The sequence below is a fragment of the Hippoglossus hippoglossus genome, chromosome 1 (assembly GCF_009819705.1).
Source record: "Hippoglossus hippoglossus isolate fHipHip1 chromosome 1, fHipHip1.pri, whole genome shotgun sequence".
Lineage (NCBI taxonomy): Eukaryota > Metazoa > Chordata > Actinopteri > Pleuronectiformes > Pleuronectidae > Hippoglossus > Hippoglossus hippoglossus.
Genome location: NC_047151.1, coordinates 15,268,346 through 15,285,183, shown reverse-complemented (window position 1 = coordinate 15,285,183; position 16,838 = coordinate 15,268,346). Strand labels below are relative to the sequence as shown.

General features: G+C 45.2%; 1 protein-coding gene across 3 annotated transcripts in view; it reads right to left on the bottom strand.

Annotated features, from left to right (window-relative positions):
• rbfox2 (RNA binding fox-1 homolog 2) overlaps positions 1-16,758 on the bottom strand; it is a 38,112-nt gene extending 21,354 nt beyond the window's left edge. Inside the window, exons 1-2 of one of the 3 annotated variants that reach the window (XM_034582299.1) lie at positions 15,455-16,758; positions 7,429-7,479 (exon numbers count right to left, since the gene is read on the bottom strand). In XM_034582299.1, the coding sequence (XP_034438190.1) occupies positions 7,429-7,479; positions 15,455-15,706 (303 nt within the window). In that variant the 5' untranslated portion in view covers positions 15,707-16,758. Of the gene's footprint in view, positions 1-3,770; positions 4,015-7,428; positions 7,480-15,454 lie in introns of those variants that run through there. The other 2 variants (XM_034582309.1, XM_034582315.1) reach the window with 2 other exon arrangements.
• Between the last annotated feature and the right edge of the window lie 80 nt (positions 16,759-16,838).

The window sequence follows — 16,838 nt, the reverse complement described above, 5'->3', positions numbered from 1 at the left end:
CCGTCAAGTTACAGGCCTTTTCCTGACTGCAAGGATAAAAGCATCCAACGAATTAATTCACATAGGATAAAACCGGAAAGTAGAGAAACACTGAGAGGGAGGGTATTCTTGGGCAATTGAAAGAGACGTGCTGCCCTGCAACACAAGCAAAACTGTACGCGGTGCATTTGTCTACGTTTTGTTTGTGTACATGTCGTGTGCATGTCAGCGTGTGTGTTTTCTCGTGAATACACTCCCCTGGCGTTGAGGCATTAAGGGTTGTGTAAGTGTATGCGTTGGCCAGGCAAAGCCAGTGACTCAGAGCAGTAGCTGTAGCTGGCTTACTTTCGGGTCAGTTAGCAGCGGCAAGTGTGTCTGAGGAGGCATGTTATAAAATGTCTGCAGCAGTCTCACTACGCTAGAGGAGGAGGAGGAGGAGGAGAGAAGGAGGAGATGGGGAGGAGAGGAGAGGAGGAGAGAAGGAGAGGAGAGGAGGAGAGGAACATGGCTAAGAGCTAACTGGGGCAGCACTGGGTCATTTCACATGAATAATGACATTTCAGGATCTTACTTTCTCGGGCCTTGAGCCATTACTCTATAGCCTAATTCAACAAACTTGACGACGGAAAATGTGATTCATACCGTTATGCAGGAGGCTCATATTTTGGCTGAATAATCATATTAACTGGGGGAAGCTGCTTTCAGTTCGCATCTTGGCTGCTGTTACCTAGGCTGCAAACAGCTGGAGAAATGCTTAAGACTCTGCTGCGGCATACCGATGAGCCAGGAGACACCCTCTTGTTAAATTATTCCATCCCCGCGTCAGCCCCTCTTCCTCCTCCATCACTCTTCCTCCTCCTCCTCCTCCTCCCCCTCTCGTGCTCTTCCTCTCCGCTCCTCTTGCTGCTGTTCTCCCTATCCTCCCACTCTCTCTCTCTCTCTCTCTCTCTCTCTCTCTCTCTCTCTCTCTCTCTCTCTCTCTCTCTCTCTCTCTCTCTCTCTCTCTGCTGTGCGCTTCACTTCTTTACGCTTCATAAAATCCAGACGGGACCCCTTTGCATACGTCCCGCCCCCACACGTGTCAATCAGGGCCGCTTGCCCCATAGCAACGGGATATCGGCAGCGCACAGGCTCCTCCTCCCACACTTGTCTCCCATCTCCTTATAGGGTAACATGTCTGCCTGTCAAAGAAACCCCTCCCAACACGCCCCCTCCCCCCCACCGTCCTTTTCCCTTGTAGGGTGCCACATACGATTCCAGCTCCGGGACACTCGCCCTTTTAACTTAAGGTACATGTGGGCAGTAACACACACACACGGGCCTGTAGGACTCACACACGATCACTGACTTCTCCTGTCATCTCTGTAACAATGGTGGGTCCGGGCCCGCTGCAGAATTTAATGAAAGATAAACAAGCAGACAAAAAGATGATGACGCCATTTGTCCACATTTACTCGTCATTAAAGCCAAACACATGCAGGTGAGCACACAAACTCACAGACACACATGTGTTTACCAAACATGGACACACCTCTTTCAATACATTAGGTACGACCATGAAACAGGTTTGTCTTGTTCGGTGCTCGGGACGAGCTCTGTTTTAATACATCCTGTTGTCCAGTGTGTGTTCAAAATGTACACAAGCCGGCTGTAGGACACTGTTGTCACTGTCAACCGCACCGCCACTGAGTCAGAGGGGGCCATCCCTATCTATTTCACAGGCAGCTTCTTTTCTTCTCAAAGCCATTACAAATGCAAATAGCTGCTAAAGAGGCAGAACGATTATGGCTGCTCCAAGTTTGAGCAATTTCATAACCATCTTTTTTATTTTTACAGCATAGTGCCAAAGGTGTTTACCTCTCATGGTTCTCCCCTCGACGTTTTCCCTCACGCCTCGAACTATCTAACAATCTGTTCAAAATGAATGACTCATGCGAGTTGCCACGGCAACACGGCTCACTGGGATCATTTAACGGCCATTATTGTTAACCCTGCGAAGAATCAATAACGAAATTTGGGAGGTGGATGAGATTGGTCGGGGGTAGAGGTTGGGTGGGTGAATCCTCACGATCCGTTTACAGTTTATGTGAGCGTGGCGGTGTGTATAGCTTCGCAGCAGGTAGGCGTCTCTCCCTTGCCTTGGGGCACACGCTTAGGTGGGGCTTGAGAAAATATTTCAGTCTTTTGCACCCGATCTACAACTCCAGCTCTCTCTACCTCCTTCTGCACAGGCCGAAAATATTAGCAGAAAGTAATACTGTAAAAGAACTGGAAAGAAAGAAATGACTCCTGCCACGAGGCAACTCTGAACACTTACACAAATGTGCATAACTGCAAAGTCAGCTTTGCAGCCGAAAAAATTGCGTCACCAAGCAAACTACCTCCCTCCAGTTGACCTACAATATTGTCACGTCTTGACGTTGCTCTCAATCTCTTTCGGCTCGTGTGTCTGTCCCTGCTTGACTACAGCGTCCTCGTCCGCGGGGGCTTCCCCGGTAACAGGCTGAGAGTGTCCCGTCACCTCAAAAATCAATTTTCTATTCTCCTCCCATTCTCTCTCTCCCTCTTTTCCAACCCATCCCCCTCTCTTCCATGGACTCCTAAAGGAAAACATTGAGATAACAGCTGCCACGGCCCCAGGGAGAGCAAGAGGAGGGAGAAAAGAGGTCAAACAGTAAAGAAAGCAGGAATCCAAGGTACAGCTGAAAGAGAAGTGTGCACACACATACACACAAGTAAAGAAAGGAACACACACACACACACACACACACAAGTAAAGACAGGACAGATACTCATCCTGACTCCCACTAAATGAAATGTAATGATATGAACGAGACACTTCATGCACCAACTTTGCAGCCCACTGTGTGCTTGAGCGTCTGTGTGTTTGTGAAATGTGTGACACAGAAATTACAGTGAGGAGGTGTTGTTAGCTGAATAGACGAGATGCTGAAGGGAGGAGGAGAAAGAATGAGGGAGAGAAAGCGAGGGAGAAGAAAAAAAGACAGAGACAACTGTTCTGTGGACACCTGTCCCTTTCGCTCACAGGCCTGAACGATGTACAGAGACAGCTGCAGGGGCCATAAAGAAGACGACAGACTTTTTCTTTCCCCCACTTACCTCTCCTCCACCCCCCCCCCTTCTCTTTCTTCACTGCTTCCACTCCTTTTCCACTCAGAAATATCTGAGGAGTTTCTCGCAGGAGCAACACGCCACGCCGCTTCATCCAGCTGCGCCGACCAACACGCCGCACGTACTATACATTCACATAAGATCCCTTAGAGCATACATAATACATGGCAGAGCACGGTTACTGGCAGTAACAGCTCTTGATGTTCAGATTGCGTGCGCTTCTAGCTCGGGGCAGGAGAACAGATGCCACAACAATGCCGCACAATAACACGCCGCCGCTCGTGCGTCTCACCACGGCAAATCATAATTGTAGCGATACAATCTCCAGCCTGTATCATCGCTGTCATCTACGCCCGCTACACTGGTAGTCCCCACTGTTTATATACCTCGTAGCAACTGGCCGCCAAAGTCCTGACAGGAGTCTGAAATGCCCTGACTGGACCGCTCGAGTAAAGGGGTCAAGTAGAGTCCTCATCTGTTAGTAGTTAATTAACATTTCATGCTCAGTGACAGTGCTGCCCGCTCTGATGCCGCTTCATGTACAGTGGAGCCCGGAGAGATACAGCGCACGCACACGCACACTCACACACTCACACACACACACATACATACATACATACAGGAGGGATATGAAAAGAGATATCAAGATAAACACTCACCGACAACACGGAAGGAAAGTACAGTCCCATCATCGTATTCTGTGCAACAACTCCCTACTGTCGCCGCTCCTCTCTCCCTTTTTCCTCTTATCACGCTGCCTCACTCGCTCTCCCTCTCTCCGAGTCTGTGTCACCTCACCAGCTCAGTCTCTCTTGTCTGTCTCACAGATTCAAAATCTCCCTCTCTCTGCCCCCGCTCGCTCTGTCTGCCCTGCCAACCCCCCGCCACCACCAACCCCCAACCCAGTCCTCCCCACCTCCTCCTCCTCCTCCTCCTCCTCTGGCCTCTGTCCCTGTCACTCTCCCTCTCCCTTGCTTAGTCTTTTTTCTTTCCTTCTCTCTCTCTCTCTCTCTCTCTCTCTCTCTCTCTCTCTCTCTATTCTGTCTCCCACTCACTCTTTTCTTTTCCCTCTCCCACTCGCTCCTTGCTTCTCCTCTACCCCCAGCCTTCTGTTGTGCTGCCGTGCCCTTGCCTGCTCATCTCCTCTGTCTCTTCTCCAGTCTTCCTCCTCTCTCTCACCCAGATAGCCTGACGCCCCCCGTCACACCTGCAAACTTGCCCCTCCCTCCCGCTCCTCTCTCATGTCGCAGTCCCTCCCTCCTCTCTCTCTCTCTCTCTCTCTCTCTCTCTCTCTCTCTCTCTCTCTCTCTCTCTCTCTCTCTCTCTCTCTCTCTCTCTCATTCCTTCTGTTCTCTTTCTCCATGTAGGTGAGTTAAATGGGGCTGCTGGCACCACTGGGAGAGCAAGTGAAAACTTTGCCTCTCCCTCTCCCCTCTCAGACATGCTCCTCGTTACGTAAACGTGCTGGCAATTTTACATCTTTGTCTCATGTTTAAATAAGCACCAGAGTCTGACTGTCTGGAGTCAACTGACCTGGTAAAAGCACAGCTCGAGTCTGCAAACCGGCAAAATAAATCCTTAAAGCGGCACTGATCGGTATATTTTTTATCTTAATAGTTAAAAAAACACTAAAACATGTAAAGCAAAAGTCACAGTGACAAACCTCATTTACGCCAAAATTTGCAGATGGGGTTTTGAAACGCGGGGAAACAAAAACTAAAAAAAGGTAATTGACTCCTTTCCCATTTTCATTAGAGGGAGGAGTTAGCCTTTCTGCTATCATCCCCAGTGATTCACTTTTGACGTCACGAGCATTGCATCTTGCACGATACGAACAAAACCAAATCACTGCTGCACGTTGTTCAAAAACAATCAGTACACACATGTTCAAGGCTATTTACGCGCCTACGCCTGCAAGTTCAATGCACGTCACAATGTTGCACCTGAAAATGTGCTGCTTCAGCATCTAGACTGCAAAGATAAAAAATAAATGAGCTTTTTTCTCCCAGGTGTCATGTTTCGATCACTGCCGACCGGAGCCGATAAAAAACTGTGTCTACTACAGAGTCATTTGACCCGGAAGTAAATATCAGTGGGTGTTGGTGTTTTTTTTTAACCAGATGAAACGGGGCTTTAAAGATAATTATCACATGACTCTACTGTTCCACTCAGCTTCAGGAGACATTTTAGCCTCTTTCAGCTTATTGTTTTTGATTTTGCAGCTTTCGATTATATTGTTAAAGCACACACAAGCAATGTTCGCTATCTACCCAGCACCAAACCACAGATAAAGTTAGAAAGTAGATGGGGAATTAAGTAAAGCGCTTACTAGCTGAAGAGCCAGATATTTTCCCAGATACATTCAGGAAAACAAGCCTTGAGCAGCTACATTAGAAGAACGACTCAGATATTTCTTGACAGCAAAGTCAGACAACCTGGGCTGAGAAGACTTATCATGTCACATTATTTAAAAGAAAAAGGCTAAAGAAGAGTCAACAATGTCTTCAAAACATGGAGTGGCTGAACTCATAAAGCCCAGTATTTGTCTTCAGCACAACATCTAATAGATATGAAATAAAAGCGACTAGAACTACTGTGCTTCTACGGAGCAAACTACAGAATATAAATGCAAAAATAATTTTAATTCATGTTAAATGGTTATATTTTGATCAAATATGAACAAGGATAATAAATTATATGTGAAGACAACAGCAGACACAAGATTTAAATCAATGTGTCACTTGTTTTTTATGGATAGAAAATATTAAAATATTTTTAAAACCATGAAATATGAGATTGCAAATAAGATTAGTAAATGTAAATATCAAGCAGATTGCTTCAAACAGCAACTAAATAACTGTTGCAACCTATTATTAATACTACGTGGGTGCTGCTGGACATTAAAAGTACGAAGCAGAATTTAAAATTCTATCTGATAAATTATTAAATACACGAAAAACATTAATTAAGATGAAAAGCGGTGGGAGAAGCAGGCGTCAATGATAAAACACGTTTGAACATCTATCACAGATGACGCCTGCGAGCCAGTAATCCAAAAGATTATTGTATTTGGCAACTTACTCATGTTCCTCAGCTCTAACTCTTGGCTCAGTCCCTGTACGTCCTGTCATGTTTGAATAAAGCCATCAGCAGATGATTTACCTATATAAGGAGACGTTACTTCAACAGACAGATAATGCCAGAAAAAGTTTCATCCTCCACAGCTGCAAACGTCTGCCCTGACACGTCCTGCTGCTCTCCAGGCTTTTCCTTCAAGGAGCTTTTGATCACATCATTCTCGCACTGCTGTTGACAGTTTAGCACCTTGGTGTTGAGGGAGCCGACGCTGCCCAGCATTGTTTTCTTCCTCTCTGCCTTTCTCTCTCTCTCTCTCTCCCTCGGTCAGAAGCCAGTTCACACTTCTCGGCCCCTGAAGAAGTCGTCCACCGATTTCTTTCCATCCCGACATGAGAGCTTTTCAGTCCACTATGATTGTTCTTTGAAAACTATCATTTGGGAAGGAGACTGTAAAATGAAAACTGGCTAATTGGCCTCTAACCAGCACTGTACAACCAGGGAAAGCAAAAAAAAAAAAAGAATCAGTCACCCTCTAGCGAATAAGGAGAGTGCAAGTGAAGGCTTAGGGCCGATGAAGTGCAGATAAGCAGCCAGAGGTTGTTGGGCGTCACAGGGAGTGAGGGATGAGGGGATTATGGGCAGAGCATGAGAGGATGAGTGGATGAACGGAGGATGATCTAAGGATTAACCACATAAACTGAACAGTCTAATAACACAATCAGCAGGCTAATACAAACAAGAGTAAACAGATTGTGGCCTTGCGCACACGCACCGCACACTTACACACACACACACAGAACAACAAACACGACATGCAATACAGGTTCTGTTTGGCTTCTTTGTTCTGTTTTTGTTTTGTGTTTGTTTGTTTGTGGGCTGAAAAACCAGAATATTTGCATGTTTTTCAAGGTGTTAAAAAAGAAAATTAATGCATTTTTCCGAGCTGAGAGATGATTAATAACACTGCTGATTGTTTCATGGACAAATAAGAAGTAGTGGGAGGGTTTGACTGGAAGAGTGAAGGATGTGGAGGCATGTCTTCTTCTACACGACTGACAAACTATAATCTACACCCCCACCTTGTGGTTTAGAGAGCTTCACTGAGCCATGTAAATGCTCCGGTATATATATATATATATATATACTGCATCCAGATATGAAAGAAACACAGGGCTGGATGGCAGGAGATTATAAAATATGTATTTTTACACGTGTTAGAGAGAGTAAATGTCTCCTTACCTGACTAAGAGACGGGTAGCCGTGGTAACCAAGGGTCAAGGGGTCGTTATTCTGAAAGAGAGAAGATACATGGTGAGTATTTTGTTAATTCATATCATTTTTATTACTCAGAATTGTTTGTTCCTGTATTTACTCGATCTTTACACCCAGTTAGTGGCGCCTCTATATTTGACTCTTCTGGCGTTAGCGACTCCCAATCAAATTAACTCCAGTGACACACTCCTGCTATCTCCTCTGGAGTTTTCCACCCAGCGGATCTTTTGTCTCCTTGTAAAGACGCGATAACGGGGGCGAGTGAGATCATGCGAGCAGGAGATGAAAGACGGGGCAGAAAGAACAAGTGTCTCACCACAGCTCTTAAATCATAAATAGGTCAGGAGTGTCAGCGGGAATGAAGCCCGTCGGTGTGAAATGGCATTGTGAGCCCCTGATGCAATCTCCGACACATTCCTCTCAATGTTCTGGCTTCGTGGAGAAGAGATGGATACATCAAACATCTGGTGAGTAATTACAGTTAAACAAGATGCAGAGTCGGGAGAAGGAAAAAAAAGAACACTCATTTTGTTTGGAGCCAAATATTAAACATAAATCACGTCCCTAGTCCCTAAAATAGTTTGTAACTCACTTTATTTATACTCATTATGCTGTGTTCCGGCTTTTATGCTAATGTATTCCATTAAAAAGGAGCTTTTCACAGCGATTACAGCTCGCTTTGAAGGGGAAAACAGATTTGCCTGTCTCTGGCTTCATATCACTAGATTAGAAAACAACTCGGCTCCTCCCTCCTCCCTCTGTCCTTCCCCCTGATCTTCCTTTCATCTGGAACCAATGTCCCTCGTCTGCTCTGTCCCTAGGGGGAACACTTTGCTCTGCACGCTTCACAGCTTGAGTTCGCCTGATTAATACTGTAGCCATCTAACTCCGGACCCCATGGGGCCGCTTCACTAAAAACTGAGCGCAACATCTCCAAAAGGCAAGAGACCTGGTCTGGAGAGCGGGGGAGAAAGAAGTGTCCTCGTGATTGAAAAATGCATCATGTGCGAGTCTATCTCACAGCCAAAAATGTACTTAGAGAACTGGCTTTGGGAGGTAGAAGCTCTAAATAATGAATCGCTTCTTAGAGGCTTGAATAACATGAATAAAGAATAAACCTTATTTTACAGCGAGGCCAAACTCCAGACTCATTGAACTGGAGGTATGGAGCAGGAGGGGGATCAAAACAACACCACAACACAATTAGGCAAGAACACCAGATTTATTAGGGCAGTATACTGTGTCAGAGTGAGGGAGGAGGTGCTGTGAAAACACACACACACATCTGGTAACATCTGGATTTCATATGATGGAGTGACTGGAGGAGGAACCAGAGCTGGAGAAGTGCAGCGGGAAATGGACAGCAGAGAAAAGAAAGACTAAATGAGATGGAGGGGAGCAAAGACAATGACTCATACATGCGCGGAGTCATGTGCTTAATTTCCTTAAGGAACTGGGTGGAACGAAGGAGGGAGGGGAGAGGGAGGGAGGGAGGGAGGGCTGCACGGAGGCTGCTCGACATGAGTGTGCATCAGTCTCACTCTCCAAACCACAGTCACTAGCACAGAGCAGGAAAAACAAAATGATTTCTCATTCTTATTGATGCTAGTCATGTTTTTCTTGTTGGTGACAAATGAAGCAGCTGATACCTGTCTGGCAGAGGTGGTGGTGTTTCAGGGGGGGTGGGGGGTGACTAAAAAACACAAGACCAAACTGCTGGCGAGGACCGGGTGAGCAATCAGGAGACTAAAAAAATGACTTGAAGTCAACAGATGGTGGAGAAGGGAGGAGGGGGAGGACAGACGAGCTCGGAGGGGCGAGAAAAACCAAAGCAGAGTTCCTCCTTCACACCATCTCCTCACAACGGTGATCCCTTTCACACACGGACCCTGCTGCTACATCCACACTTCTACGTTTTCGTTTGAAAACTCGTCAACTCGGCCACGGCGTTTTTTCAGCTGCTAAAGCTGAGAAATGGGGTTATGCTGCTGACCCTGTTTTAGTCTGAAACCTCCCGGGACGTGTTTTAGTCTGAACGTGCAGAAACTGTGATGTTTGGAAGCGATGATTTAGACGCTCACCACCACTTGCTGATTAGATCTCCAATCACATGACCCGTTCCGGAAGAAAACAACCGGCGTCAGCCTCGGCCACCAGTGTAGAACGCAACGTGGATAAACAATCACAGGCTTTGCTGACCCTGTTGTCTTTGCCAACATAAATTCCGTATTTTACAATGATACAACTGTTTGTCCAGTGTATCTGAGCAGTTATGTTTTCAGGTGTGTTTGCATGTATGTAAGGATTAAAACTGATCCAGAGCCGAAACGCTTGTGTGGACAGAGATTGTTTTAGTCTGAAATTGTTGTTTTCAAACTAAAATGTTACATGGGTAGATGTTGCCTCAAGATGTGTGTGTGTGTGTGTGTGTGTATTAAGGTTGTCGCTAAACCAGTTTTTTAAAGACTTTTTAACAATATTAGTACAAGGAAATGGTCCTGTTGAGCCCTATTGTACATGTAGCCCAATACTTTTCTTTGAAGCAATACATATTTATTTAATCAGTTCATTTATACAAGGAATAGATAACCACAAATAACCAAACCGGTCTGTAAAATGGAAGAGAACTTGGATAATCATGCTTTGTAGTGTTGAACAAAGCAAGAATTGTGATGGTATCACTTTGTCACTTTCTGGGGGCATTTCGTTTTTGCATAATTGCGTACTTTTATATTTGATACTTTAAGAACATTTCCCTGGCTTTGATTTTAGTGTTGCATTTACTTTTACTTGTAGAAAACATTAAAACTACTGTATAATAATAGTACTAACATTAGTATTTTTACTGACTCCCTCCGGATTCTGATTGAAGATCTGTTTCTGATCAAAAGTGAAATTAACGTAGACTGCATCGTTTCAAACATGTGGTATTGAAACAGTTTCAAAGTATCAGTACTTTTGAAGACCTTAGTGTGTGTGTGTGTGTCTGATTTGGACATATTCCCATCTATTCCCATTGTGTCGTGGGTCTGCTGCTCTTCTGAGGAGGATTAAGAAGAAGAAGAAGAAGAGGAGGAGGAGGAGGAACTACATTTCACTGCTCAGAGTCATCGTACCCGTCTGCAGAGCAGGCCGCTCCGTACACTCAAGAGGATGTGAATCCATTTCATCCACGGAGCACTTATGTGCTAAGCCTCCAGACACATTGCCGGACGATGTGAAGTTTATTTTTCCCTCAATCCACCTCACATCCCTTGAACTTTCCTCAGCAAACCTACACGCGTGTTTTGCAGCAGTTGAAGTGGATCTTGGACGTCGCCTCGACAGTTCTGTCATTACATAATCACATAGCAGCGTCGGCTAGCAATTTACATGACACACAATACAACTGACGTCCACCACAGTGATCTGCGTGAGATAAAAGTGTAATTTTATCCCCCAATTTATTTCAGATCTGATAAGAGTGAATTAATATTTGCTTGTAATTATTTACTGCACAGCATAATTACCCATCATCATTAGTCCAGATCATTATTTCTCCGCAGCATCACTCACTGAGAGCAGAGCTTGATGCTGGGAACAATGCAGATGCCCGTAAATGAAAAAATAAACCTTGGCTCCTTTTCATTTTTGACATTTTAGCAGAGATTCATCAAATTATTCAGCTGAGCAATAAATCTCGAGAGTACAGTGTATTGAAAACAATTGAGTCTGCATGAAAAACAATGCAACAACGAACAGATTGCAACAATATATCAACAACTGATGATTCTTGATTATTTATGAATTTGCAGTCGACATTCTTCTTTGCTTAATGAATCCAAGAAATGTCAGAAAAATGTCTGTTACAAGTTCCTGACCAATCTTTTGTGCATGTGATATGAAAGACAAAGACGCAAATGATGGCTGATTAATATCATCTTAGCTGTAATTATGTCCCGCAATTATTTTCAGGACATTAGGCAACATGTACATGTACTGTGTAGTGATTCCATATACGGATACGATTTATATAGTGACGTTCAGAAATGACACAAACAAATGCAGAGATTACCTGCAGTTACTAAAATGGTATGCATTTATTAACATACTAATATACACCATGAAAATTTGAAATACTATAACAGCAACACAAAGTGCTTCACTGCAGTTGACATGACATGAGGCCGCAGTGTTTTCACAATGTGACTGCAAATGCATCCTGGGCCACATTGAAGGACCGCCCACTCAGCTGACGCCCCCTGCACCATTGCAGCTTCATAATGAACGAAAGATATTTTCAATACATTGATACACAATAGTAACACTCAACACTCACTGCTGCCTACTGATTTTTTTTCTCTCTCTCTCTCTCTCTCTCTCTCTCTCTCTCTCTCTCTCTCTCTCTCTCTCTCTCTCTCTCTCTCTCTCTCTCTCTCTCTCTCTTGCATAATGCATTATCTGTTCCCTTACCATACCCTAAAACATCACTAAATGACCTAAAAGCAAGTCTTAGTCCTCAAGCAGCTCTTTGAAAAAGTGAGGGCCGGCCAAAGTCCTGGCTCTAAAAGGTCTGAACTCAAAATGGTCCTCACAAGGATAGACGTTTGAGTACACACACAAACAAATGCATTAGCCACAGACCTGCCTGTCATAGTCTGTCGTCATTTGTCATCATCTGGTCTTGTGAACAGAGCTGATGTAGCTGCGTATTTATTTGCATCTAGAGCAGAAGTGAGATCTGGACGATAGGATCACCTGCAACAGATGTTAACACCGGGTATGAACAGGAGCGCACCGTCCCTCTGCTGGCGATTTATCACAGAAAAACAGGGTCCTAAACTAAATAAATATTCTGAACTCGCAGAAGGAGTGCATTTTTCTTTTCTTGACGTTTTCATTCTATTTCAGAGCCGGGCCCGAGATGAAAGTACAGAGGGGTGATCCACCTACATTAATGTCCTACTCAAGTCATTTGTCCTCAGTGCTGTCACCGCAGGCAAGACCTTATTAGGTTAGAGAGAGTCCCGGTTCCTCCGCAGAGTGACAACAAAACATGGGCTGCTCAGCAGCACGCCGGATGGATATTGAATCCGACAACCTCCTCTCAACATTTCCCAAAATCTGAGCAGGGCTGGAGACGCAGGGTGGTGTTACGAGTCTCCTGTTGTCCTGAAAAATGCAGGACTTTGCTGGCGCTGCAGAGGAATGCAACATAGACGTGTAGTTATTTTTACTGTGAACCCTCCTGTTGGAAGCTTATTCAAAAGCTTCATAGACATTTAGACTCTACATTATTGGATGAACACCGTGTCAGCTCCAGGTCAACATCTGATTTCTATGAGCAGCAGTGAACATTTGAACTTGTTCAATGCACCCAGCTTATTTTTTCTCCCACTGGCTGTATTTGCATGTTAGCTGAACACTCAGTCATGTAGTGCATGCTGCACAGACTTATACATGCATTGCTGCTCCGCTACAACTTAGCAAATCTGACTTGACAGCGCTTTCCACCCCCGCACTGCGATGACATCACACCCTAGCAGTTAATGAGAAAAACAGCGGGGTCAATAGCCAAATGGGAAGGATCCCATTATTAGGCTGCTGCCGTTTAAATGGCTTGCTCTACCACAACCACACCCCATTGTATTGGCTTGAATTACAGGTCAGAGTTCAACTCCTGCTGTGATGTCGGAAATAAATGTGTTTTTTCTTTTTAAATCAAGGATGGAAAGGATGGAGGAAAAGAGACACGATGCTTGACGAGAGCCAGGGGATGGGTTTCTGTAATACTTTCCATCCTTTACTCTCCTCTGAGGATTAGCTTTACAGAAGTGCTTGTGTGCATTTTTATAGATTTTTTTTCTTGAAGAGCCAAGTGCTTTTAAAAAGCAGGAAAATTGGATGTCACATCCCAGTTTGTTTGTAGAGTATTACTGGCGTCACCAGGTAAGGAGAATTTAAAATACACCAGAGTTTTATATAAACACAGTTTGATCAGAGGACGATTGTTTCATTGTGTGCAGCTCAAACGACAAGTGATGGGAAAAAGGGCCACCAAACTTATGTCATAGCAGTGGAAAAACAAATGTATGCAACTAATTATTATTTTCATTATTGATTAATTGTCTGATTATTTTATCTATTGATAATTTACTCTATAGAAAATAGTATAAAATAGTCTCCTCTAATTCTAAAACTGCAAAATGACATCTCCATATGCCTGATTTTGTCCAACCAACAGCCATAAACGTTAAGATATGTACAAAAAAAAATACAGGAAATCAATAATCAATACATTTAAGAAAAAAAAGACTGAAACAATTAATTATTAACAGAGTTGCCTGTTATTTTTCTGTCTGTGGACTAGTCACTACATTGACTAATCATTGTCGCTCTATACATGTATAAATACGGTATAATCTTCATGTGGATCTTACTGATGTGTGTGTATGTGCATGAGCCTGTGTGTTGTGAAAGATCCCTGCCTCAGATAAGGATCTCAGAGATCAGTGTGGTTATAATGCCCCCTCCAGTATGAGATGTGATCCCATTAGCTGGAAACAAAGCCTCTTTACTGCCAGTGATAGGGCAAATCTGTTCCTGCACCAACTGAGAGGCAGGGAGGAGAGGGGGGGAGGAGGAGGAGGGGGGGCATGTCTCCCACTCTCATTTCCGGACTGTCCAGCCAGCTCACGTTCAATACATTTTAGGTGCTGAAGCTATTGATCCGTGCCTCTCTCTCTCTCCCACACAAACAAGTCTTCCACTCACATCTGTTTTTAAGTGCATTACGTTCCTAAGCCCTTCTGTCAACACACACACACACACACACACACACACACACACACACAACACACGCAGACAGCATGGCGATGTAAAGCCATCCATTTAGTTTTCCAAACAGCAGCAAACAGACCACTTCACCTCCATTACTGGTGCTTTCATGGTGGGGGAGAAAGCTTTCTATCTTTTTAAAAGGAGTGCTTCGCCCCTTTGTAATATACTGTAACGACGTCCCGAGCATCCTCCTGTCCTCCTCTTGGTGCTTTATCAAGACATGTTTGACGATTATGGAAATATTACAGCACAAAGATTTCCCTGACATTTAAAAAGAAATATAGGTTACAAGAGGTTAAATGCAGAATCAGAGCCAAACACTGCAGCACAAATGCTGATAACACCACTGAGAATGAATGCAGTTACGTTTGGGCTGGTTGCATTGCATTCCAATCAAAGTGCAGGTCCTTGCATCGGCCCCTCCACTTCCAAAAAGATCACACAAACAAACACTGACATCAATTTCCATTCCAAACGTTGTCCACAGCATTACGCCACATGGTGAAGAGGATTTTTGCATAATAAAAGGTCGAGCTTGTTTACGTTCCCTACCCTCTGCTGGAACTCTGCCTGGGCTCCACTGATATTATTCATTAGAACAGCATCTTTGAAGAGCTGTGAAGCAGCAGGATCTCTGGGCTCCGATGTAACAACCCGGCAAACACTGCGGGTCGACTTCATACAAATTGGTACTGCAACAAATTACTGTTGCAATTCCTTCTCGAACCTGAAGTCAATGCCTGGAGGTGCAATGTAGCAGCCACAGTGGAACAGCTCAGCGGACACCGTGGATTGCATTCAGAGTGGACCACTGCAATGCTCCCTTTGCACAGCACGTCCAGCTGAGAAATGTGGAGGTATTCCCTGCAGTGCTGGGAATGGACTGGGCCCAGTGGTGGCCCCTGTGCTGCAGATACAGCTGCAACTACCTGCATAACACTAAATGCAGCCTCAATTTACACAGGCAAACTGGTTAAACACGAAAGCATGGTTTAATAGATGAAAGCATGGTGGCGTGGAGGATAGCAGATTCCTTGATGAAATGATACTAGTATCATGCATGACGACTTCCTTGCACCACGCTTGTGCACAGCAGGATATGATCGTCTCTGCATTGCTGTTTTTTTTTTTGTTGCACAAACAGACCCCCCCCCCCCACCACACACACACTCACCTGACCAACCTCGCCGATTCCTCCCGAACCGTCCATGCGGGGACGCTTGCACTCCGCGCCGGCCGAGTCCACCAGAACGGCGGCCGTCTGCGCGTCGGGCTCCGGGTCTCCGCGCTTCATGCCCCGCACGGCTGCGGGAGCGCCGCCCGGGTTGGCGTGCACCCCGGCCATGGCGTCCAGCTCTCTGTCCCGGTCCATGAGTCCCCGGGACACGGGCAGCATGATGGAGGCGACGTCGGTCGACATTAACATTTAAAAATCTTCTTTTTGTGTCCTCTCTCTCTGGGCTGAAAAACCTCCTGTGCACCTTGAGTGCTGCCTGGGGTTAAAACAGTCTTTTTTATTATTACAATAATAATAATAATATTATTATTAATAATAATAATAATAATAATAATAAATGCAGCCAGGTAGCTTCTCGCTGCACTGGGCCTTTTGTATGACCCCCTTAAGAGTTGATGTATCTGGAAATGTCTTTTTTAATCTAAAACACTCCAATTAAATAATTCAACTCCAGCGGTTGAAATGGAGAAAACGTCCCCTGGAATAACCGACGGTCTGCGGGCTCGATTCCCAGCTGTAGCCCCCTCGTTTGCTGGCCGTGGATGTATGTACTGCGGGGCTGCCTGAGAGGCCTCCGTCTTTCCGGATCACAACAAACCAATTGAATAAACACCGATGAAAACCACTGGCTCCTGAGCACAGCCTACCGCCTGCTGTCCACTTGTCCTCCCGGGTTCTTTTCCTGTTGTTGTTGTCTTTTCTCAGGGAGCTCGTCAGCGTGATTCCTCAAGACGAGCGCGGAGCCCTCAACATGTCTTCCCCCGTCGCCTGGTTCCTCTCTCGTCTTATCTGGCTCCACATAGCAGGGCTCGCTCTGGAAGTCGATCCGCCTCAGGAGCTTTCTCTTGCCCCCATGTTAGTCTGCGAGGCTCCGCGGTAAAAAGGAAAAAAGGGGACGAGAGGGGTTTCTGGTTTTTTTTAAATAAATAAAAAACAACCGGCGACTAAAGGACGCACGGACAGACAGAGGGGCTGCGGTGTTTCCCTCTCTTCCTCCTCCTCTTCCTAATCGTCTTCCTCTTTCTTTCTTTCTTTCTGTCTCTCTCTCGCCTATTATTTTCTTCCCCCGCTCCGTTTCCCGGTGAGCTGTGGCAGCGTGTTGCAGAAAAGGAAACCGTCCTCTCTCCCTCCTCCTCCTACTCTCTCGGTGGAGTCATTCCCCTCCTCCTATCTTCCGCTTCTCCCCTTTGAACGCACAACCAGGCGGCCATGAGTACACGCAGTGGTGCCGCAGTGCCTCCATACATTTCACTCAGTGCGTGTGTGTGTGTGAGTGTGAAGGCCTTGAGAGACCATGCTCACACTCTTCCTCCTTTAAACC